General features: G+C 45.6%; 1 protein-coding gene across 1 annotated transcript; it reads right to left on the reverse strand.

Moving 5' to 3' along the window:
• Positions 1-455: 455 nt before the first annotated feature.
• SLC46A3 (solute carrier family 46 member 3) lies at positions 456-24,938 on the reverse strand. Its single transcript, XM_030562759.1, has 6 exons — positions 24,805-24,938; positions 22,903-23,116; positions 5,199-6,072; positions 4,660-4,743; positions 2,380-2,536; positions 456-788 (listed from the first exon to the last, which is right to left on the reverse strand). Exons 1-6 carry the CDS (start codon positions 24,921-24,923, stop codon positions 701-703), a joined length of 1,536 nt encoding a protein of 511 aa, XP_030418619.1. The 5' UTR covers positions 24,924-24,938; the 3' UTR covers positions 456-700.
• Between the last annotated feature and the right edge of the window lie 422 nt (positions 24,939-25,360).

Below are 25,360 nucleotides of genomic sequence, written 5' to 3' on the forward strand. Positions count from 1 at the left end.
AAAAACCCAAACCCTACATTTGTAAGTTGCACTACAGTACTTGTATGAGGTGAACTGAAAATACTATTTATCATTTTTACGGTGCAAATATTTGTAATAAACAATATAAAGTTAGCACTGTACACTTCGTATTTTGTGTTGTAATTGATATCCGTATTTTTGAAAATGTAGAAAAACCATCCAAAAATATTTAATACATTTCAATTGGTATTCTATTGTTTAACAGTGTGATTAATTGCAATTAATTTTTTTAATTAATCGCATGAGATAACTGTAACTAATCAACAGCCCTACTTTAAATCATTTTCAGACGTGAGACACAACAAAATATGGCTCTCATGTATTTTCTCTTAATTCTGAAAGAGATATTATTTGTAAATCCAAGAGCACAGGATGAAAAAAAATAAGTAATTCTAAATTCTTATTCATAAATATAAAATATCAATCATTTTTGCTATACTTTAAAAAAACTGATAAAGATCCGCCACTCTCACTGTATTTGCATAGTTAAGTATAAGGATTAAACTCATTCTCGTATAAAATAGGAAGACTGGGAATTCTAGCAGTTTTATGGTAATTGTTGCAGGGCTACTGTCCAGATTTCATCTACAACTGTCACACTCTCTCCCCTATCAGTGTGTATGTAACAGGTGGTGCCAGGTACATCAGACTAGAAAACCAAGGTAGGTAAATTCTTTGTTCAACTGTCAATACTCTCTTCACTGGATACTTCTTCATATGCAGGCGATGCCAAGTCCTCTTCATGCCAATTGGTGCACATAAGCCAGCTGGAAGAGAGAGATAAGACACAGAAACATTTTTAGCAAGATAGTAATGTACAGTCTGCTGAATCAGCACCAACACCACACCCAGTGGCTTTCTGCACAGAAAGGTCCAGGTGGCTTAATAAATAAAGCAATGATAATACTTGCCCTATGTAACATGAGTTAGACAATCTCATTTTGGTTCTCTGTGAAAAGCACTAAGCCACCATGCCTGATTTAGCACAAATTGGAACAAGGTGCAGTTTCTGCTCTGAGATAATACTATTGCATGACACCCTCAGAAAGGATGGTTTCTCAGGGTTAGAGTGAGGCTATTCTAAGGGCAGTATATCACAGATAAGGCATTAATCTGGAGTGGAGAGGGCAGAGAGGACCTTCAGAAATAACTATCATGCTATTTTATAGTCCTGGATCCAAGATGAATTCATTTATTGGTATGTGTCTATAACCCTTTGTACAGAAAACACTGCCTTTTTGAAAGGTGCTTTCCCAGTTATGCCGGAAATTATAGATTAAGTTATATTTCTCTATATCTAAAGTACTCATATGGCCCCCATTAACAGAGTATCTGAGCACCTCAATATCTTTGTTTTCTAAAATACTCTCCACTTCCAGGATGAGATCCTTTATCTTCCAACTCCATTAAACCTATGGGGTCAGAATCACAGTTATATTACTTCAATTTAAAGCCAGGATAATTCAATGGAATTAGAGTGGCCTAAAGCTGGAGTGATGCAGTAGTGAATCAGGTCCAAGGTTTTGAAATGTTGAAAGGCACTCAAGTCTGAAGTGTTCTTCATGTCTCACTACCCTGATCTTAAAACTCAGCTAGTCCAGAACAAAAGGCCGGTGAAGTTTAGGCACAAGGTGAAAAGGTACAAGACTTCAGGAAGGATAACACTATCCCTCTTAGTAAATATTTAACTTTCTATAAATCTAAGAGTATACATGAACTGGGAGAATGGCTTTTTTTTTTTGGTCAATTCCATTCATGTTTCAAAGTCGCAATGCATAGTTTATGTTAGAGAGAATGCAAGTGAATTTAGATAACATGAACACAAGGAAAGGTGTAATTTGTCCTGAATATTACTGAAATACAGTGTGGGTAAATATTACATAAGTTTGTTCTTCCCTGGCTTTTCTGATATGCATGGAGATTTATTCACACAGGGCTTGAGCCCATGCTCAGTAAAGTAAATGTCAATATCAAAGATCCTATTAATTTTAATGCTGCAGGATCAAGATGAAGGGGCCTGGATGGAAACACTCCCATCGACTTCAGTGGGCTTTGGATCAGGCCCATAACTCCCATTGGCAAGAATACACAACAAAACTGAGCTCTCTGCTTTCATACACCTTGATTACCCTCATTTTGTGCTGAATTTTCCCCTCAGAGGCACACACTCAAACAGGGCTCTCACTCACACCAATGGAAGCCAGGGGTAGAATTTAGCCCCACATTAGGAAACTCAAGTTAGACTTAAATATGGAGCCAACAGGTGAAAGGCAACATTTATCCACTAAACCACCCAGCTTCATTTCATACATAAATATATTTCTACTCTAGTAAAAAACCTTTATGATATATACTTACCACATGAAGCCCAGGGGAATAATACAAAGACCAGCTGATAAGAGGAAACTAAAGCCTGGAAACCAAGCTACAGTGGCAGCATAGAGACTATTAAAAACTGCGACTGAAATGGCACTAGTCACAACTTCCAAGCAGGCAATGCAAGCGAACACAGCACCTGTTAAAATAAAAATATCTGGATAACAATACAGTGCTCTGCAAGTATTGAAATGAAAGTCATTCACTTTGGTGAGAGAAGAGGATTAATAAAAATACAAAAGATCCACTACAGTTACAATTCCACATCGTACAATTTCTGAACAGCATCGCTGTTAGAATGCTTCACAGGCAGACCACCTTCACAATTATTATTATTAAGTGACAAGAGTGTGTTGCCAGTGGAGATTATCTTTACAACCACTCTGCCCTTGTATCTCCTTTCTTGAATCTTTTCAGTAACACTCACTGTTCTTCCAAATCAAACGACTCATTCTCACTTGCAAAGTTCTGGGCAATTCCACCTACTATCTCTTCCCTTTTGCTGCTCTTCTGCTTTTTCTCTATGTCCATCTTTTCCACACTTTGTTGTTTCTTTCATGCTACCCTTTATATGCTGAACAGCTTCCAGCTAATGTTCAACAAGGGTCTAATCCAGCAAGACGTCAGTGCCTCTATCCTCTTCCTCCATTTCCAGAAATAAAAAAATTCTACATTACCTCAATCTGCATTTTTTGTATTATACTCCATCCAGATTACCCTTTTAGACTGTATACTCTTTAGGAAATAATGTCTTCTTTTGGCATGCCTGCCCATGGCACAGCATTATATATGCTCATGGTGCTATAGAGATAAAATAACTATAATAATTAAGCATAAAGAGGACACAAATTCACATATTCATAGTTTCCAAGGCCAGAAAGGACCATTGTGATTAACTAGTCTGACCTCCTGTATAACAAAGGCCATAGAACTTCCACAAACAATTCCTAGGGCAGATCTTTTAGAAAAACATCCAATCTTGATTTTAAAATTGCCAATGATGGAGAAGCCACCATGACCCTTGGTAAATTATTCCAATAGTTAATCACAAATAACATTAAAAAATTATGCTTTATTTCTGGTCTGAATTTCTGTAGCTTCAGCTTCCAGCCCCTGGATTCTGTTATACCTTTCTCTGTTAGACTGAAGAGCCCATTATTAAATATTTGTTCCCCATGTAGATCCAAACAGACAGTAATCAAGTCACCTCTTAATCGTCTCTTTGTCAAGCTAAGCAGAATGAGCTCTTTGAGTAAATCACAATAAGGCAAACTGTCTCCTGCATCAAGCCACTCAACTACAGGAAATTCTAAAGAAAGATATTTCCACATTTGTAGTTTCTTGGCAATGTGAATGATTAGAGACCAGTACAGATAAAAACCATCTTTGTTTTGCTAAATATATTATAAATATCAATAGCTCAAGAGAACTCTTTTGCAATAAATGAGCTGGCACTTTCACAAAGTAACAGTTTGGCTACTCAAAATTCTGTGTGAGCATTCGGTGCTAGAGGTGCCAAAATATGGTACATACATATTTCAAACAATAAGCCATTCTTTACCATCTTTAAATTAAACATCAGTGAAAAGACTGCAGAATAACAGGCTTCATTTCTGCACTACACTATACAAAGTGTTTTTAGTTTTAAATATAAACATCCGTGGTTTTATATAAGAAAGAATTAATGTTATGTCCTTTGGGAAATTTACTGTAGCCATGAGGCAGTGGTGCACAACTCAGTATTAGAGTCCTTAATTGTTTTTTTTCACCCTTTCAAGTGTTTCAAGGGTTGACCATTCACCCTTTACCATTCTAAATATAATTTGTAATGGCTACCTAAACATGAGATGTATTTCTTTCTCTGAATGTGAAAACTTGCCGAACGTTAAAAGCACGTGTCAAGTTACAACTGTATAACAGATCTTTACTTTTAACGCCACTTCAAGTTTTCAGGGGAATCACTATTTTTAACCAAATGCCAACCAAATTTTTAGGGTTTTTTCCCCCCAAAGGAGAGATTTTGGCCAGGTGTTAACATCTCATCTTGTTTATATTAACTTGGAAACAAAAGTCACAAGGGTTTTACTGAAATAAAGTAGTGTAATAATAGATATAACCTGAAATTAAAGAAATTACTTTAAAAAGCTAGTTCAAGCAAAAAAATGGAACCTCTTCACACAAGTATGTTCTAAACATTTTATAATTTAAAGCCTATTTATTTTAAGATGCCTGATGACTGTTACTTTAATAAATTTAACTCACCTTGTTCACTAGCCAGAACCACTTTTGACAACATGGACCGTAGGACTGGAATGGGCATAAAACATAGAAGAGAGGGCACTCTCACTGCAAAACAATTTAATTAGTCATGAGTCACTCAAATAACAGTACTTTAGAATTTAAAGGTGAACTGCAATTTTTTTTAAATTACCTAACTGCATTTTATGTACTGAAGGCTCCAAATAGTAAAAGTGATAGAAGATTCAAACTATAACTATTAATGTATTGGGACACAATTATCTTAAATTATCTTTGCACAGAGAAACAGTCATAAACTCAGTGTATATACATGATATTAAAATGAGAAAGCAATAAGGAAGTGCTTTCATTCACTTATCACACTTTTCATTTTTGAATTTACATTTAAACTCCAGTATGAACTTGATTGAACATTACTTTTGTTGTTGCTGTTGTTTTTAACATATCTTTAGGTTTTTTTAAGGGATCAGCTGGCTTAATTATATAGAATATAACAGTTTTCACATATTTCATGAAGCTAAAGGGCCTGCTTTTGAACTCACCTAAAAACATGAGCAGTGTAGTTTTAGCAAAGGCAGCCATGACCATTCCTCCAATGCAAGAAAATATCCCGATGAAGACGATATAGATGTCCCTGAGACAACGTGAAAACACGTATACTCCTAAAAAACTGGTCAGAGAAACAGAAGTGAATGCAGCTGCTCCATATCCTATGTAGAGTTCATTCCAGCAGAGAGGTTCATCCAGTTCATACAACGTAAAAAGAGAACTCCCACCCATCCAGGTAAAAAAATACGTCATGAATGTAAAAAGCAATACAATGATTAAAGTTCGTTTTTTACAAGTAGAAGTTTTAAAAAGTATGTACACTCCAGAAAATGTTTCTTTAAGGCCTTCAGTACAAGATACTGATGCATGCTGCTGGAATTCAGGTACACGTACTGTATCCTCCAGACAAAATGTAATATAGAAAATATTAATAAAGTGAAGCAGAGAAGCAACCACAAATGTCCATGGAAAGCCTAATCCTCTTATGAAGTAGCCGGAAGTCAGCCCTGCTAATCCAGATACAAGTCCAAAAATCATATCAACCAGAGCTATACGTATCGTTTTTTGCTTCTCTTCATTACAGAGGTCAGCTACAAAGGCAAAGGCTCCTCCGAGAAAAGTTGCAAGGCTTCCAAACAGTGAACCAAAAAATGCAACTGCAAATAAAATAGAGAGGGAAAGGGAGAAATACGATAGTGCACTGAGAAAAACATTTGCTATAAAAGCTCCCACTGAAGGCAGAACTAAAGATTTTTTGCGTCCATGACGATCCCCATCAGCTACAAGGACAATGGCAATCAAAATGCTGGGAACTGCACCAGTTAAGTCCAACTGCATGAGAAAAAGAGAGGCCTTTTCTTGGACTTCCTGCAAAGAGGGGAAAAAAAACATGAAGCAGTTACATATCCAAAAAATTCTACTGATGTAACCTTTGTCCTTCCTCTCCCTTCCCTTAATATTGTCACTCTTTCTTGTTGTATTTTAACTCAGGACATGATCCTGAACACACTCATTCAGGCAAGTAGTCCTTACTGGATGAGTAGTCGCAATGGAGTTAACAAGACTACTGTTGTGAACACGTATTTGTAAGTTCAGGCCCCTATGCTGTGAGCCCTTCAGCAAAGGGGCATTGGCCTGCTTCTGCTCTTACTGAAGTCGGTGATAAAACTACTACTACTTTATGGCCAGATGCTGGTTCCCACTTATAGGGAGTAGCACCTTACTCCACACATAATCATATTGAAACATGCAATTTAATGCAGACAAGGGGATCAGAATCTGGTCCTGAATGGGATTGTTATAGAGCCCATGATATTTTACTTATCTGTAAAGTGTCTTGCATATTGATAGCGCTACATCAATAAATAATAATGCACATAAAGGAAATACAGTAGAACCTCAGAGTTACCAACGCCTCAGGAATGGAGGTTGTTCATAACTCTGAAATGTTCATAACTCTGAACAAAACGTTATGGTGGTTCTTTCAAAAGCTGACAACTGAACATTGACTTAATACGGTTTGAAACTTTACTATGCAGAAGAAAAAAATGCAGCTTTTAACCCTTTTACTTTAAATGAAACAAGCACAGAAACAGTTTCCTTACCTTGTCAAATCTTTTATTCAACCTTCCCTTTATTTTTTAGTAGTTTATGTTTAACACATACTGTACTGTATTGTACTGTATTTGCTTCTTTTTTAATTTTATTTTGTTTCTGCTGCTGCCTGATTGCATACTTTCAGTTGCAAATGAGATGTACGGTTGACTGGTCAGTTCATAACTCTGAGGTTCTAGTGTATTGCATAAAAACTAATCATACTGACATATCTATACTTAATATTACCACACAGTATCCCATGACATGAGAAGCAAGACAGAAGAAGTAATTATTCCACTCTACTCCACACTGTTAAGGCCTCAGTTGAAGTATTGTGTCCAGGTCTGGGAACCACATTTCAGAAAAGATGTGGACAAATGGGAGAAACTCCAGAGGAGAGCTTCAAAAATGATTGAAGGTCTAGAAAACATGACTTATGAGGGAAGGCTGAAAAAGCTGGGCTTGTTTAGTTTGGAGAAGAGAAGACTGAGGGGGGACATGATAAGAGTTTTCTGGTACACATAGGTATGGGAACTAGGGGTACCAGGGGTGCTGCAGCACCCTCAACTCATGTCCAGGGCTCTGCTCCTGGCCCCACACAGGGTCCCAGCTGCCGGCCCCGCATTCAGGGACTTTGCCCCAGGCCCCCTTACCCCTATCCGTGTTCCCCCTCCCAGAGCCCCAGCTCTGAGAGGTGTGGGGGGGGCACAGACAGGTATAAGGGGGGCATAAGGTAAAAAGTTTGGGGACCACTGCTTTACAGTTTCCCTAGCTGGCTTCCAGAACCCTACTACAAAAAGTGTTCCAGTGACACTGCCAGTATACAAAAGGCTGTTACAAGGAGGAGGGTGAAAAATTGTTCTCCTTAACCTCTGAGGATAGGACATGAAGCAATGGGCTTAAACTGCAGCAAGGATGGTTACATTTGGCCATTAGGAAAAACTTTCTGTCATGGTGGTTAAGCACTGGAACATATAGCCTAGGGAAGTTGTGGAATCTCTGTCTAACCTGTTCTTAAAAACTTCCAATGACTAACACCAGTCAGGAATGGTCTAGTTATGAGTAGTCTTGCTTTGAGCACAGGGGACTGGACTAGATGACCTACTGAAATCCCTTAGAGTCCTACACTTCTCTGATTCTATGATCGTCAACAGGTCTGTGAAGTCTTCCTGCAGAGCATCAGTGTGAAATACCTGCTTAATTTACCTAACAGGTGCAAATACATTTAAAATCATAGGAAAGGAGTTCTCAGGCTCAGAAAGTCTCAGAATCACTAACCTCTAGTAAGAGAGGTATCAGGCTGTGCGTGTATTCCTGTAAGATACAGTAGCTGCATTATAGCAATAAATAGACCAGGGGTAGGCAACCTATGGCACGAGTGCCGAAGGCGGCATATGCACTGATTTTCAGTGGCACTCACACTGCCCGGGTCCTGGCACCGGTTCGGGGGGCTCTGCATTTTAAATGAAACTTCTTAAACATTTTAAAAACTTTATTTACTTTACATACAACTATAGTTTTGTTATATATTATAGACTTGTAGAAAGAGACCTTCTAAAAATATTAAAATGTATTACTGGCACACGAAACCTTAAATTAGAGTGAATAAATGACGATTTGGCACACCACTTCTGAAAGGTTGCCGACCCCTGAAATAGATGCAAGAATGGAGGAAGAACTTCTGAGTTCTTTTTATTCAATTTAATAAAAAAGTTTAAAAATAAAAACACACTTGATGGACATAAACTAATGGCATGTTTGCGACTAATGGTAGTAAGTGAAAAGAATTAAAGAAAAGTTAAAGAAAAAACAGTAACAATATAAATCAAAGTTGATTATTTTGCATTTGACGCTGGTTGCTAGCAAATTCAGATCTTGGTTTGTGTTTAGTTACACAGGCAATACCAAATGGCAGCCACTCCAGCAGCTGAAAAGGAAGTAACTCGATCAGCCTAGACAGCAGCGGTAGGAAGGAAAGTGGTTCTCTGTGCACAAATCCCCATGTCATGCTATCAAGCAGAATCAAAACTAAGGTAAAAGAACTAAAGTCACTCTGAAAGTTCACTTGGAACTTCTGAGGTATCATGAAGTGGTGGTACTGGACTTTGTTTACTTGCAGGGTGGGCAGGAGGCATAGCCCTCCACGCCCACCCAGGGTGTTCTAAGATCCTGAAGAAAATTGAATAGACCTTGAGGCAACCATGGAAGGCTCAGATGTTCACATGAAGGGCAAGCCCCCTTACACTATTCTCTTGCCTCCCTTATCCCATACCCTTATGGCAGCACAGCTGCCTCAGAAGTCTTATTGTCACGGCCTTCCTGCCTGCACTACAGTCACCCTGGGGATCTGACAGCCTGAAGCTGGAATCAGGTCAAAATGGAGGATGATCCTTTGGTCCCTGACAACTCCCCCTAATAGGTTTTGGACCAGATAAGTGAGCTTTCTTCTGCTTTCATCCAGTTTCTGATTGTGAACAGGGAACAAGATACGGCATAGCAGTGTTTCTCAAATGTGGTCAGTGTGGGCACATGTGGCCACCCAGGGTTTTTCTTGCAGCCACAGCCTCCTGGGCAGTGATTGGCGGGGGTAAGCATTTACCCCTTCCTCGGGACCACCAGTAGGGGTTGGGCCTCGCCCTCCTCTGGAGCCACAAACACCAGAAAAGTAGGCAGCCAGTCTGAGTTCCCCCCTTTCCCAGGGGCAGTGGGGATCAAACTTCCAGCTTCAGTGCTGGGACATTGGGCTGCAGGCTCCAGCCATGGGGCTTCAGGTTCTGGCTGCAGGGCTTTGGGCTTCATCCATCAACCACGGGGCTTCGGCCCCCTGCTCACACTCTCCCTCATCGCCCATGGCCCACACTGCCTCCCCTAGCCCTCCACTGTCCCCAGCCCCCACTACTTCCCTACCCAATTCTCCATTCACATCTTAATTTGACCCCCAGCTTGCCCAGGCTGCATAAGTCTGCTATAAAAAGCGATATTAACAAACCTACAAATATCAGTGTTCACAGGAGCAGACTTACTAGCTACCAAGTCAAAAAAAAAAAAAACAGTAACCAAAAAAACAAAAGAAACAACAACAAAAAAAGACAAAGGACATGCAAAGCACCTTATTTTGTTTGTATTCTGTTTATGTCCAGTAAAGAGCTGTACATGATTTTTATTACTGAGTCTGAAAACCTCCCTACATAAATAAATTACAATGATCTGGACATTGCATTTTTTTTTTCCTAAAGTTAATTAAGTATTTTAGGAAAAACTGTCAGAGTGGCCACCAAAAAATTTCTTGTGAGAACCCCTGGCCTAGACAGTGAGAAAGGAAGCATCCTGATCAACACAAAAAGAGGGAAGGGCCTTGTCTATAGAGTGCAGTGGTGCAAAGGAAAGACAAGCATCATGAAAGGAGAGTAGTGTCAGGAAAGGAAAAGACGGTTACTCACTTTTGTAACTGTTGTTCTTCGAGATGTGTTGCTCATATCCATTCCAGTTATGTGTGTGCGCCACGCGTGCACATTCGTCGGAAAACTTTTACCCTAGCAACTCAGTGGGCCGGCAGGTCGCCCCCTAGAGTGGCGCTGTCATGGTGCTCGATATATACCCCTGCCGGCCCACCCGCTCCTCAGTTCCTTCTTGCCGGCTACTCCGACAGTGGGGAAGGAGGGCGGGTGTGGAATGGATATGAGCAACACATCTCGAAGAACAACAGTTACAAAGGTGAGTAACCGTCTTTTCTTCTTCGAGTGATTGCTCATATCCATTCCAGTTAGGTGAATCCCGAGCCTTACGTAGGCGGTGGGGTCGGAGTGAAATGTGGCAGAATGAAAACTGCTGAGCCAGAGGCTACAGCATCTCTTGACTGTTGAACCAGGGCATACTGCGAAGCAAAGGTATGGACCAAGGACCAATGGGGCTGCGCGACAGATCTCGTGGGTAGTAACACGAGCCAGCAAGGCGGCAGATGAAGCCTGAGCCCTGGTAGAATGCACGGTCATGTGGCTTGGGGAAATATGAGCCAAATCATAACAAGTGCGGATGTACGCCATCACCCAAGATGAGATCCTCTGAGAGGAAAACAAGCAAGCCCTCCCTTTGGTCTGCTACCGTGACAGAGCTGGGGCACCTTACGAAATGGTTCTGTCAGCGCAATATAAATGCGAGCACTCCACAGATGTCCAGGGAGTGCAATGGTTGCGCCCATTGCGTTGAGCTGTGGGTAACATGAAAGGCCGAAACCACCTTAGGGAGGAAAGCCGGGTGCGGTCATAACTGCACCTTGTCTTTGTGAAACCTAGTGTACGGCGGAACCACCGTAAGAGCTCTGAGCTCGGAGACCCGTCTGGCGATGTAACAGCTACGAGGAAAGTTGTCGTCCAAGACAGGTATAGCAGAGGGCCGGTCGCAAACGGCTCGAATAGGGGAGACATAAGTCTGGTTAAAACTAGGTTGAGGTCCCAGGTTGGGGCTGGGCGGCGCACCCGAGGGTGCAAGCGCTCCAAGCCCTTGAGGGACCTCAAACCCATAGAGTGTGAGAACATGGAACGTCCACCTTAGCCTGGCTGGAAGGTAGAGATGGCTGCCGAGTGTACCCTCAGCGATGATACCGCCAGGTTCTGCCGCTGAAGGCCAGAGGCAGGCCAAATAGAGGGGATCGAGACCTCAGTAGGAGCAAGATCGAGCGTATTGCAGCTGTAGAAGAAACGCTTCCACTCGGCCCAGTACTTTGACCAGGTGGAAGGCTTCCTGTCACCCCGGCTCAGTTACGCAGCAGCCACACCGTGAGGCGAAGAGGCTGCAGGTCCGGGTGACGAAGCCTGTCGTTGCCCTGAGTGATGAGGTCTGGGTGGGGTGGCAGGGTAATTGGGTCGGTTATTGACAGGCCGAGAAACGTGGTATATCAGTGCTGCCTGGACCACTCTGGAGTGATCATGATGATGCACGCTCTGCCCCTGCGGAGTTTGAGCAGGACCTAATGAACCAGTGGGAACAGTGGGAAGGCATAAAGGAGTTGGCCTTTCCACGGCATCAGGAATGCGTCCAAGATTGATCCCGAGGAGAGACCTTGGAAGGAGCAGAACATCTGGCATTTTCTGCTCTCGCGGTGCACGAACAGGTCTATGTGAGGAAACATCTCCACTTCTGGAAAGCAGAACGCCTCACATGGGGCAGAGTGATCACTCGTAAGACAGGAAAGACCTGCTGAGTCAAAGCGCCAAGACGTTCCGAACGCCTGGGGAAAGGATGTCACCAGCTCCATCGAGTGGGCCATGCAAAAGTCCTGGAAATGGATGGCCTCCTGACAAAACGGGGGAGGACCATGTCCCTCCCTGGTTATTTATGAAGCACATGGCCGTTGTGTTGGCTGTAAACACCGAGATACCATGGCCTCGCAGCTGCCACTGGAACCCCTGGCACGCCAGGCGGACTACTCTCATTTTTGGGGGGTCTTCAGCTCGGAGGTGACCATGAGCACTCGAGCAGAGAGATGACGCGTCCGTCGTCAGGGGCAGTGAGGGCTGGGGCGGATGGAACCACATCCCTGCCCACACCAGGGAAGGAGTTAGCCACCACTCTAGGGAGCCTAAGGTGCTCAAGGGAACGGTGACTACCATGACCATTGGCTCCCTGTCCGGATGGTACGCCAAGGTGAGCCGGACTTGGAGAGGATGGAGGCGGAGCTTGGCGTGTTTGGTTACAAACTTGCGGGCAGCCATGGACCCAGGAGACTGAGACAAGTACGAGCCGAGGTCGTTGGGAAAGCCTGCAGACCTCGGATGATTGTTGCCATCGCCTAAAACCGCAGTTGTGATAAGCAGGCTCCGGCTAGGTAGGAGACCAGGATAGCCCCTAGGAAGTCCAACCGCTGCGTGGGAACCAGAGTGGATTGCTCTATAGTCATCATCAGGCCTAGACCTGTGAATAAGACCATGACGATGCCCACGTGCTGAGTGGTTTGTGTCTCGGAGTCTCCTCGGATAAGCGAATCGTCCAGATACGGAAAAACACATATCCGACATCAGCGAAGGTAGGCAGCGACTATGGCCGTAAACCAGAAGTACTGACGGTTGGCTAGAAAGCGGAGGTATCTCCTGTGCGGAGGGAAGATGGCGTTGCGAAAGTACGCGTCCTTCTTATCGAGGGCGGCATAGTAGCCCCCAGGAGGCAAGGATGGAATAATGGTTCCCAGGGATACCATACGGAACTTCAACCTTATCCTAAACTGGTTGAGTCCGTGCAGGACTAGGAAGGTCTGAGACCTCCGTTCGAGTGGGGGACTATGGCATAACGGGAGTAAACCCCCTTGCCCCTTTCATCAGTCGGCGTCTGCACCTCTTGTATGAGGAATTGCTCGTGAGAGGGGTCCCTGAAGGGGGACAGGGCTGGAACAAATTAGAGGTGGTACCTATGCTCCACCGTGCGCAGGACCCAGCGATCTGAAATTAACTGGGGCCACGCCAGGAGAAAGCGGGATTGGGATCCCGGCCTGTGACTGGTACACCGCCCTCAGGCGCACCTTGGAAGGTTCGTCTTTGGTCCCAGTGGTAAATGCGAGGGACCTTGACCTTGGCTCTTTAGGGGTCCTGACGTTTGTCTGCGACCACCTTGGCCTCGCCGTTTGCCAAAGTCCTGTCTCTGGCTAGGCACAGAGTATGGCGGCTGGGGACAGAAAGGCCTGCGTTTGGTCGCTGGCATATGCATGCTGAGAGAGCGCATTAGGACCCTATTGTCCATCAGGCTTTGCAGCCTGGGGCTGTCTTTGCCGCGAAGAGGCCTTTACCAACAAAGGGTAAATCCTGAATGGCATACTGCGGCTCCGGACGGAGGTTTGAAACCTGAAGCCATGAGATGCACCTCATGGCGACACCAAAGGCCAGAGTCCTGGCTGCTGAGTCTGCTGTGTCCAACGAGGCCTGGAGGGATGCTCTGGGTACCTTTTTCCCCCGTCCTCCAAGACGGCAGCGAACTCTTGGCGGGAGTTTTGAGGGAGAAACTCCATAAACTAAACTACCTTCACCCAGGTGCTATACTTATAGAAGCTAAGCAAGGCTTGTTGCTTTGCTACCCAGAGCCTCTGCAGAGTACACCTGGCGGCCAAGCAGGTTCATTCGCCAAGCCTCCTTCAGTTTTGGGGCTGGCGCCCACTGGCCATACCAATACCTCTCCTTAACAGACTGAAAGGCTAGTGAGCAGAGAGGAGAGCGGACAGACGAGTAGTCGTACCCCTTAGAGGGCCCCATACCGGGTCCTCTACCTCTGGGACCTCCTCCACCTCAGGTTGTCGGGGGGCGTATCAGAATCGTGGTCCTGAGCATAAGACCTGCGCATGTGGGATCACACGGATACGTGTCCGGATGGCCATGGAGGTACTAAAAGAAGGCACGGGCAGAGTCTCTGACTCTATCGGACCTTGCCCAGCTCAGCACTGGGGACCAGCACCGGGAGGCGTACCGGTACCTGGAATGAGATCCAGACCTGCAACCAGAACGGTGCCGGGAGGTCGACCGAGATCTCGAGGCTCAGGGAGAGGTTACAGGAGTCAAGGTACCTGTCGCAGTGCCGGGAGTCAGAATGGTGCCGATAGCGGGTCGGCAAACGGGATACCGACCGGTGCGGCGAGTGCAACCAGTACCGATGAGGAAAACAGCACCGGGACTGCAAGTGCCGACGGGACCTGGAGTGTCTGCGGGACCGTGATCATGAACGGTGCCGCTCTGCTGTGCTGACAGAGGACGGTCATATGAAGAGACTGTATTACCCGCACCGGCGGTGCCGGGGTCAGGCAGCATCAACTCTGTCATGGCAATTAGATCCCTCGCCGTTGGTAATGTCTCCGGCGTGGAGGGAACAGCAGGCTCAACCACAGTGCATACTGGGGAGCTGTCAGGCACCGGATTCGACGGCCCTCGTGGGACCGGGATCGATGGTACCGAGGTCGTCAGAGCTTCGGTAGGTGTCGGTGCCGGGCGATCTGACTTAGATGAGCTCTCTGGCTGTGGTGCCGTCAGCACGGAAGCAGCAGAAGCAGTAAGCTCAACCACGGCGCGTGCAGGGGAGCCGACAGGCACCGGATTTGAAGGCCCTTGTGGGACTGGAATCGACGGTGCCGACGTCGTCGGTGCCTCAGCAGGATGTCGGTGCCGGGCGATCCGACTTAGACGAGCTCTCTGGCTGCGGTGCAGTTGGCACGGAAGCAGCAGGAGCAGTAAGCTCAACCACGGCGCGTGCCGGGGAGCCATCAGGCACCGGATTCGACGGCCCTTGTGGGGCCAGGATCGACGGTGCCTCAGCAGGTGTCGGTGCCAGGCGATCCGACTTAGACGAGCTCTCTGGCTGCGATGCAGGTGGCACGGAAGCAGCAGGAGCAGGGGGCTCAACCACGGCGCGTGCTGGGGAGCCGTCAGCCTACGATTCCTGCTGGTGCCTTTCTCAACCTCGGAGGAAGGGAGCGGTGCCGAGTCGACTTCAGTGCTGGCGACAGCCGGTGCCGAAAGGCCTTGGCAGTACCGGCGGGGTCCAGTGCCGAGGAGGCGCTTCTGCCAGCCGCTTGATCATCGCTCGGGGCCAAAGGTGGAGGGGTAAGTGAAAGTCCCGCTCCTTTTTGTTCTCGGCTTAAAAGCCTTGCAAATGGGGCACTTAGCTGTCAAGTGTGATTCCCTGAGGCACTTCAAACAGGAGTCGTGTGGATCTCCCTTTGGCATCGGCTTCTGGCAGGCCGAGCCCATTTTAAAACCCGGTGAGCCGTGCATGGGCTCCGGCACCGGGTTCATGGAAGGGGCTACTTCCTGAACCCCGCTAACTATTACTAAACTAACTATGTTAGCAAAGAAAAAATGTATAACTATATAAATATATATATATAAAAGGATTATAACTGCATAACTATATACGAGAACTACGAGTAGCTAGGGAAGTGGAGGTCAGCTAAGCCGCGCTCCACTGTTCCAACGACCGACACGGGCGGTAAGAAGGAACTGAGGAACGGGTGGGCCGGCAGGGGTATATATTGAGCACCATGACGGCGCCACTCTAGGGGGCGACCTGCCGGCCCACTGAGTTGCTAGGGTAAAAGTTTTCTGACGAATGTGCACGCGCGGCGCACACACCTAACTGGAATGGATATGAGCAATCACTCGAAGAAGAAGTAATTTATCCTGAGGGTGGAGCATGAGAAGGGAAACTACTTGCTCTGCAGAGACAGCAGCAATGGGAAGGGAAGCAATAGCCTGCAGACAAATGGGTATAATGAACAAAGCAGAGGCATCTTGTGAGACAAGGATTAATTGCAGTTGTGAAGACAGCAAAAAAATTGATTCATGGGTAGCACTTTTTGTACAGTTAAGAAGCAAACAGAACCGTAGGATGTTCCGTGTTGTATTCAATGTTTCTTTACTAAAGCTGGCACTCCAATACTATAGCTGGCACACCACAGTGATGAGCATCATAGAAATGCCAATACATCAGTAATAAAACTCTACTTTACCATATTGTCCCACCCTATCCCACACAGGAATGCTCAGGGTGCTGAATAACCCATACCATAAAACAGTCTAAAACTCATACAGATATGATAGCTAAAAACCCAACACCCTTCATAACATTAAACAAGAAGAGAAAATGGTATATGTGAGAGAGTTTGGGAGGAGAAAGTCCAACACACGCAAAAAAGGAGGCAAGATGCTCAACTCCTGTAAATCACCCATCTCCATTAATTTCACTGGAATTACCCTGACTTGCACCATCTGATCTAGTTCAAGGGGGTGGCGGGGGACACATGCCCCATTTAGAATGCAGGAACACTATCAATGAACAGTTCAAGCATTTATAAAGTAAATGAAAATGAACATAAAAAACTATGGGCAACTCTTCAGCTCGCTCAAACCAACACAACTCCATTGAAATCAATGGAGCTACACAGATTTAGAGCAGCAGAGAATCTGGTCCTATTTTCTTAATCTGCATCCACAGCACTCTGATTATACAGAACAAAACATCCTAGAATACAGAATTAAATGGATGAAAATGAAGAATCCCTTGATTTAAATAAGGATTAAGTTAAATGAGGAATGTTGTTCCTGAGGCTGAACAATAACCAGGACAGGACAAATTGATAGCGGCTGGTATAATTAAAGAATGTTACTTACTAGCAAAGGACACTGCATGCACTGTATGATAAATAATGTTTCAATATAACTCCTCTGAGCTCAGTTAAAAGAGATTTTCTTCAATCCAGCAATCAGAAAGCACCAGCTTTCAGTCCAGTGAATTCTGAACCTCTTTTTAATTAATTATAAAATGAATACATTTCCCCAAAGCCCATGAGATAATGACTCCAAGTGCCGCAAAGGCCTTATCTATCTTTGACTAAATATTATATAACTTTAGACCCCCAAATGCTCTCCTATTGTCTTAAATTTATTTTCTCATTTTGTCCTGACACTGTTGAAAAGCCCCTCCCAACTCTACAAACATAGGAACTATACAAGATGAACAGAGAGGATAATTTGTCTCTTCCTGAGAGGCTGATAGAAACAGAATTTGAGGAACACCACAGCAAAATGTAGGGCATCTATGTATAAAAGTCATGAGTATCTTGGACTCCCAGGAAAATCCAGAATACTTGGTGCAAATATAATCTCAGCAAAGTGTCTGGAGTTTAAATTTCTCAGCCTAATGTTTTCACCCACTTGCAGATAGAATTCTCTCTCAGTGTGAAATCCTGGCCCCATTGAAGCTAATGGGGATTTTGCCATTTATATGAGCAGGGCAAAAATTCCATGCTCAAATGCTATGATGATATGTGTGGTGTAAAACACAGGCAGACAGACAAATTTGTGAGTATTTCAGCGCTTACAGCTACCTGAGGCCTGTAGTGATGAAATAATGGGAACTGGAAATTGGCAGGGCATGGGCAACAGAAAAGTTCTGCAGGACAAGATCCTGCTTACTGGAGACCCATTGCCCTGAAAGGAGTTATCCAAACACTTTGAATGTAAAACTAGTTATTTATTATGCATCCTTTATGTCAAATAATTACACTGAGCAATTGTGTGAAAAAGTGAATTCACAATGATCTTGTTGCAAGAAGCCATTTGAAATTCAGCTGACTCATGGCTAAGAAGCACTTTTTTCAATGCTTTGCTTGTAGTGGAAAAATTTTATTTTTCTAAGCATGCACTGTCATGTTTTGAAAAAAGCTTGAATTTCAGGGCTTTCCAGCAAATGTCAACTACAAAAAAAAAAATAAACACACTAAGTTTTTATGAAGTTTAACTAAATTTCCAGATCAGAAATCTGCAGCTAGCAGATTTTTCATCATTTATAGGTTTTGTAGTTGCTGTAATGAAAACAACATGGCAGCATATGGCTATGTCTACAATAGTATTTTTGTTGGTAAAACTTTTGTCGTTCAGAGATATGAAAAAAAACTACACCCCATCTGACATAAATTTCACCAACAGAAGCGCCAGCGCAGACAGCACCGTGTCAGCAGGAAATGCTCCCCTGCCAACATAGATACTGCCACTCGTTGGGGTGGTTTAATTATGCCAACGGGAGAGCTCTCTCCCATTGGCATAGAGCTGCTAAACGGAAGATTTTACAGCAGCAGCATACACCTGTGCCACTGTAAGGTCTGTAGTGTAAACATAGCCTACGAATGACACTAAGAACCCCTCAATGCCAACTGGCCAAGGGCTCACTGTTCTGTCAGCAACTCCAATCAGGCCTGACAAACTCACTGCACCTAACACATTGCTGTGACAGTAGTTATCCATAAGAATGTTGTGTCAGGTATGAAATGAATACTAATGACACACTGGCCATTAATATCATTGTGATGTGTATGTATTAATACTATACAATGAACTGTGTATATGTACTGATAATATGCTTTAAAGTCTGTAACCAAACAAAAGGAGAAAGAAGTTTCTTCCAGGAGGACAGATAGTTACCACTGTCATAAAACAATGGAAGCTATATTTGCACGTAAAGTAAACGGGAAAGACAGGTTGACAGGGGGAAGGAGGGATATGTACACAATATGGCACCAGCACAGTGGAGAACAAACAGCAGGAATGCTTTCAAAGGTCTACTGGGCTATAATAGGGATGCAAGAACAACTCCTGTTATCCATTTCACTGAGGAATACTCTTAGTGAGGGGGTGATTTGTGAAGGAATAGTTCCCAGATTGACTGAAAACCAGGAAGCTCTGCAGAAAGACTTCTGAGGATGAGAAACTACTTTAGACAAGGGTTGTAGCCTGTTAAGTTTTTATCTCTGGAAAGTGTATTATAGTTTTGTTTTATTTGTAACCATTTTTGTTTCCCTTAGTCTCTCAATACTCACATGAATCTATGATTCTCTGTTCTTTGTTAATAAACATTTACAGTGCTGTGTTGCTATAAAGGACCTGATCCTGAGTTGTAACCACCCAGCTGTGTGTACACTCTTTAGGGGCAGCTTACCTGGTAATTACTGAGAGCGTCCAGTGACAGTGGCTGGACACTATGGGGGGGTGGGGGGAGGAGGGATGCTTGTGGGAGGTTCGGGGACTGGGATACACCAAGACTTAAACTTGCAGGCAAAGTAAGGGCTGGAAAAGTTATGAGGAGTTTGTTTGGGTGGCTAACTGATCATGAGTGCCCAAGAACTGAAAAACAGCAAATCAGTCTCTTAGGCAGGGGGTAACACGGTGAACTCTGGTTCTGGACACCCTGAGAAAGTATCACAATATGCCAAAATTCATCTGCCTAAAAGACAGGATGCAGTAAGAGCTAATACTGGATGAAAATACCTGTTGTGGGTGATGTACAAAGATTATTAAGAGAAAAAGCCTAGATTCACAATCCCAACTTTTAGATGCCTTGGAAAAATCACTGGAATTCACAAACCTTGAGCTAGGTGTCTAGGTTCCCTATACAATTTATGAGGAGTGGTAGGCACCTGAGAATAGGATCCATAAAAGCCAGCACATTCTCACTCTTTGCCTAGCCCCATTAATATTTAATTGTTTAATACAAAGTGGAATGGCTTCAGCAAGAGAGACCCACCTCAGTATATTCTGTTGCCCAGGGGTTAGAGCTTTCACCAGAGAAGTGAAAAACCCCTATTCAAATCCCTTCTCCTCACAAGGCAGAGGGAGGAACTGAAACAGGGTTTCCTGTATCTGGGGTGAATATCCTAATCACTGAGCTAAAGGTTATAAAGGGAGGTATCCTCCTCTTGGTTATTTTGTGAAGAGTTAGGCATGCTTGCCGAATTGGGCCCAGCAGGCAAGCTAGGCAGGGGAACACCTACTTTCACCTGGTTTGAGGATCACAGTGGGGTTTAGGCATGAGACAGATGTCAGGTCACCTACCTACAGGAGCAATGTACATGCCCAGAGGCACAAACTTTGACAGCTAGGGCACTTTTACAGTGAACATTTAGGTGCTGAGTGAGATTAGGTGCCTATAGTGTTAGGCTGTAGCTGAGGAGGTGAATTGTGGATCACAGTAGGACATAAATCCTTTTTCGATCTGGGGCAAAAAACCTCGATCTAGATAAAAGAATTCACAGGCTTCCACTTCACAAGAACGTCAGGAGGCCATGAGTTCTGTTTCAGGTCAAGCTAATAAAAGGTCAAATTGACTTGCAATGGAAGCTTCTCTTTCCCTCCAAAAAGAACAGTTTTAAAGCACTGAGGAGTGGAGAAATCACGTGGTCTCCTCCTCCTGTGCTCGAAAAGTTATTCCAGTTCAATAGCTAGCTCTGATGCTGTATGATGCTGGAAGAGAGGTGAGTAAGGTCTTGGAAGCCCAGCCTCAGATTTTTTTAGTTTATTTGTGTTCAATTACATGTTGGGGAACTAGTGTGATCAGTGCCTACTAGCATCTCGACATTGATTAACAGACTGCTAAAAGGTGCCTCCTACTCCTAATCACCAGAGAGCTGCTGGAGTCTCTTCCCAATTGCAGCTGTTGATCACGCACAGCTGCTTTCTTGCTATTTAAATAAAACTCTGTAGTTTGGGTCAGCCAGGAAGAGCTGTTTATGCTTCTACTGGACTCTGACTCCCATAGGATAGTATTTGGGAGGTAGAAGCCAAGTAATCAATATTAAAGGGGATTAATGGGAGTCAGAAATGGCCTACCTTGGCTGATCTGTCAGTCCAAACCAAAAAAAAAAAAAATTAACTTTACCTCTTATAAGTTTTTCCTTAGCTGACTAGTCTCCTGACAAATGAGGAAAAACTCATTGTCATGGTAAAAAGTCTGAGCTGTTCCTCTGAGCAAGTTCAATGGAGTCCACATATGGCATTGACAAGCATGCCCTTGTTATATATAGCAAATGGGCTAGGTAGACTGGATGCTCCACTCTTGAGAAAGGGCAGTGCAGAATACTTAATTAGTAATTTTATGGTAGCATCCCAGAGATTCAGATCTAGGTTTGAGCAAAATCGCTCACTTCAAGTGCTACGTAGAGTTTTACAACAATCCCTTTGTCTGGTTTCGGAATGATGTCAGCTGATGGTCTCTTATTAACACATGCCTTTTTTATAACTCACAAATCCATGTCAACTACTACTTTCCGCTAAATGTAAAGGAAGCGGTGGTGTAACAGGGGATTCTAATCAGTATCTAATTAAAAAGAGTAAATAATACAAATAATATTAAAATATGCTTTAAATATTTTTAAAAGGATCATTAACAATCAAATGAAGAGTTACCATCCTTATATTCTGACAATACAAGAAATGAATGTCACCATTGGCATGAATGAGAAATCAGAGATCTTCAAAGTTGTTGAAAGATCAGTTCAGTTAAATACACATTTTAAAATTCTCTTTAGTTTCCTCCTTCTGGTCCCTCATCCCTGTCTGATGTCATCTCTCCCTGTATAATGCTATATTTATCTAACCAAGGCCATGGTCCTGCAAAGACTGACATACATGTTTAACTTGACACATGGAGTAGTCCAGTGAAGTCAAAGGTACTAATCACACTGTGTAAAGTTAAACACATGCATACATCTTTACAGGATCGGGGCCCTAGTTTCTATACTTCTCAGCATAAGGGCAATATCTTCTTTTTGGACCAAACCCTGTAAGGGAGTGGTTCTCAACCTGCAGCCCAATCAGCATACAGCTGTGGCACATCCTCAGGGCCATATAGGTAGTATATATGTTGTGTAGATGCAAACCACATAACACAGAGAGCTGCACATGCACAGGGCCGGTGCAACCATTTAGGCGACCCAGGCAGTCGCCTAGGGCACTGGCATTTGGGGGGCGCCATTTTCTTTGGCAGCAACCGTGGCGGCCAGATCTTTGGCCGCCCTGGTCACCACCGGCATTTAGGCAGAGGGAGCTGGGGCAGGGGAGCACGGAGAGGGCCACCTGCAGCAAGTAAGGGCGGGGGCATGCAGGGGAACTCCCCGCTTCAGACCACCCCTGTCCCGCCTCCTCCCCGAGCACGCCATGGCCACTTCGCAAGCCTGAGAGCAGAAGTGAAGCAGCCACGGTGTGCTCGAGGAGGAGGCGGGGCAGAGGTGAGCTGCTTCACTTCTCCCACCTCCCAGGCTTGCGGAGCCAATCAGCTTAGGCACCGCAAGCCTGGGAGGCGGGAGAAGTGAAGCAGCCACGGTGTACTCGGGGTGCTCATGCACAGAGCAGGGGTGAGCTGGGGGGGGTACCTCAGGGCGGAGAGCTGCCACAAGGGGGGTGCCTCAGGGTGGAGGGAGGGAGCTGCTGCGGGGTGGGGGGACGCCTCAGGGCGGAGGCACGGGGGAGGGCGCAAGGTGGATGTTTTGCCTAGGGCACGAAACATCCTTGCACCGGCCCTGCATATGCAGCCCACGAAGGTAAATAGGTTGAGAACCACTGCTCTAAGATAATGTGCACCCTCAACTCCTAATGACTTCAGAGAGAACTGAATGTCCTCAGCATCTTGCTGAACTGATTCTTTGTAAACACTATACACTCCTATGGTACTATGTAAATATTAATGAAAGCATAATATAAAAAAAAATTAAGCCACTGTTAATTAAATATTTATCTAGTACTCACTGCAAATTTTCCTTTGTAATATGTTTTTATTCCTACTTCCCCCTTTCCCCCTCCTTACCTTCTGTTTGATATAGGCTGGGTTACTTTTGTTTAGTTCACAGTAAGTCGTGTTGTTATTTTCTATTAAACTGGAGTTGCTTCCTTCTTCCCATAGCCGCCGATAAATATACTGCTGAATCAGCGGTACGGTCAAGAAGGCGGCAAAAGTGTAAATGATGATGACAGGTTCCACTAACAAAACCTTCCTCATGTCTGGATTGCCCTTCAGTTCTCTGTTCAGAAAGAAAGAGCATGCATTAGCTGTCCAATACGAAAGGAACACACATACTAGTGTTTCAATATAGTCTAAAATTCAGGTGAGGGGCTTTGCACGCTACAGAGAGAAAGAACGTGTCAGCTGGTAATTCTCTGCCAGTTAGGGAAGAGCTTACACTCTGCTTTAGATTGCTTGGTTTTAGATTGCTATTGTGTAATTTATATTGCTAAAATACTGAGTCACAAATGAGTCGCACATGTAATTCAGTTTCTATTTTAGCCAGTCAACAATGTAAGTAGTTAAAAAGAACTGAATGTTTTAAAGTTGGTGATGTCTTTTTCTCCTCACTGTTGTTCTCCTTGTTTATGGTTTTGCCATGTTCAGTAGTTTCTTAAAAACATGTATTTCAAAATTCTAAAAGTAGTTAATCAGTAAAAGATTTTAAAACTCATGTATTACACCATTTTAGAGAATCCAAAGGCAGACATCTTCCCTCCCCAAATAAAATGTAAGGTCTTGCTACCCTCTTTGGGGGTGTTTATTCAGCTCCTCCAAGATATAGCCCAGTTATTCAAAGTCCAGATGTGCAAAATGACCAAAATTACAGGCAGCAGTAGCGAGATCACTTTCTGTCATGTGACATCACCCCCTTCCCCCACCAAAAACGAAACTATTTTCAATGTTAGCAAAAATTCTTGTTTGTGTGTATCTAAGCGTTCAGGTATCAGAGTACATCTGAATGTCTGTGTAGCACGTCCTGGTCTGATAACGTGTGTGTCGCTATCTCTAGTATGCCTCAGTGGCTGTGCGCTCTGGTCTACACCGCAAAAAAAGTGTGTTCTTACTCCCCTTAGCTAACCAAAGTTAAAATAGCAGTGAAGACAGGGCAGATGGGCTTTTAACAGGGGTGAGCAGATCCAGTTCAATCTTAAGCTCCCCTATAGGCTTTAACCCAGTGTGCCTAAATGGCAGGGTGGGTGTTGTGTGTGCCTCTAGGTGCCTGTTGCAGGGGTGTTCCAGTCCCAGTGTGTCTCCCCCTGCACAGGCTGTGGGGTGCTGTATGCCCAGCGCGCGTCTCCCCCTGCACGGGCTGTGGGGTGCTGCAGGCTCAGTGCGCGTCTCCCCCTGCACAGGCTGTGGGGTGCCGCAGGCTCAGTGCGCGTCTCCCCCTGCACGGGCTGTGGGGTGCTGCAGGCTCAGTGCGCGTCTCCCCCTGCACGGGCTGTGGGGTGCTGCAGGCTCAGTGCGCGTCTCCCCCTGCACGGGCTGTGGGGTGCTGTATGCCCAGCGCGCGTCTCCCCCTGCACGGGCTGTGGGGTGCTGCAAGCTCAGTGCGCGTCTCCCCCTGCACGGGCTGTGGGGTGCTGCATGCCCAGCGCGCGTCTCCCCCTGCACGGGCTGTGGGGTGCTGCATGCCCAGCGCGCGTCTCCCCCTGCACGGGCTGTGGGGTGCTGCATGCCCAGAGCACGTCTCCTCACACGGGGTCTGGGGGGAGGGGGTGCTGCAGGCTCAGTGGGTCTCCCCACGCGGGGGGTCGGGGGGGATTGGTGAAGCTCAGTGGGTCTCCCCACGCGCGGGGATCTCGGGGGGTTCTGCAGCTCAGCGTGTGCTTGCCCGCGCTGTGAGTGTTGAGTGCAGGGTGCTGGCTGGGGGTATTGGAGAGATGCCGTCCCAGCCGCCCCACACCCCGGCAGCGCCCTCACCTCCTCTGCAGTGCCCGCCGCGAATCCCCCGCCGGCTGGCACCCGCACAGCTCCGGCCCAGGCAGCAGCAGGGACTCGCGCGCCCCGGGCAGCTGCTGCGCCAGGCTGCTCCCAAACATTGACACGTCAAACCCGGAACCCGCTGATTGGCTCCCGGCTCAGGGAGCGCGGCGATTGCTCACCCCCAGTGCCACTCTACCTGGCCCTGCCTCCCCTTGGCTCGGTCCCCCGGCGGGCATGAGACAGCAGCTCGGGCTGCCCTGTCCTGCACCTGCCAGCGCCGCAGCGCGCCCCAGCCTACCCGGCACCTGCCCTCCCGCCCCCGCCCCCGCCTGATCCAGCCAGGGCTCGCGGGTCCCCCTTCGCCGGGCCCATCCGCTGCTCCCGAGGGGTGTCCCAGCGGACAAGGGCAGCCCCCGCCTTACGGCTCTGCTGCAGCCACGCTGCTAAGGGAGCTCAGGCTGGAGCCACTCTCCGCTGTGGCGATCAGGCAGGTCCCCTCTGCCATCTCCATCCCATGGGGACGTGGCGTGGAAGGGGCAATCTCGGCGTCAGG

The sequence above is a fragment of the Gopherus evgoodei genome, chromosome 1, assembly GCF_007399415.2.
Source record: "Gopherus evgoodei ecotype Sinaloan lineage chromosome 1, rGopEvg1_v1.p, whole genome shotgun sequence".
NCBI lineage: Eukaryota > Metazoa > Chordata > Testudines > Testudinidae > Gopherus > Gopherus evgoodei.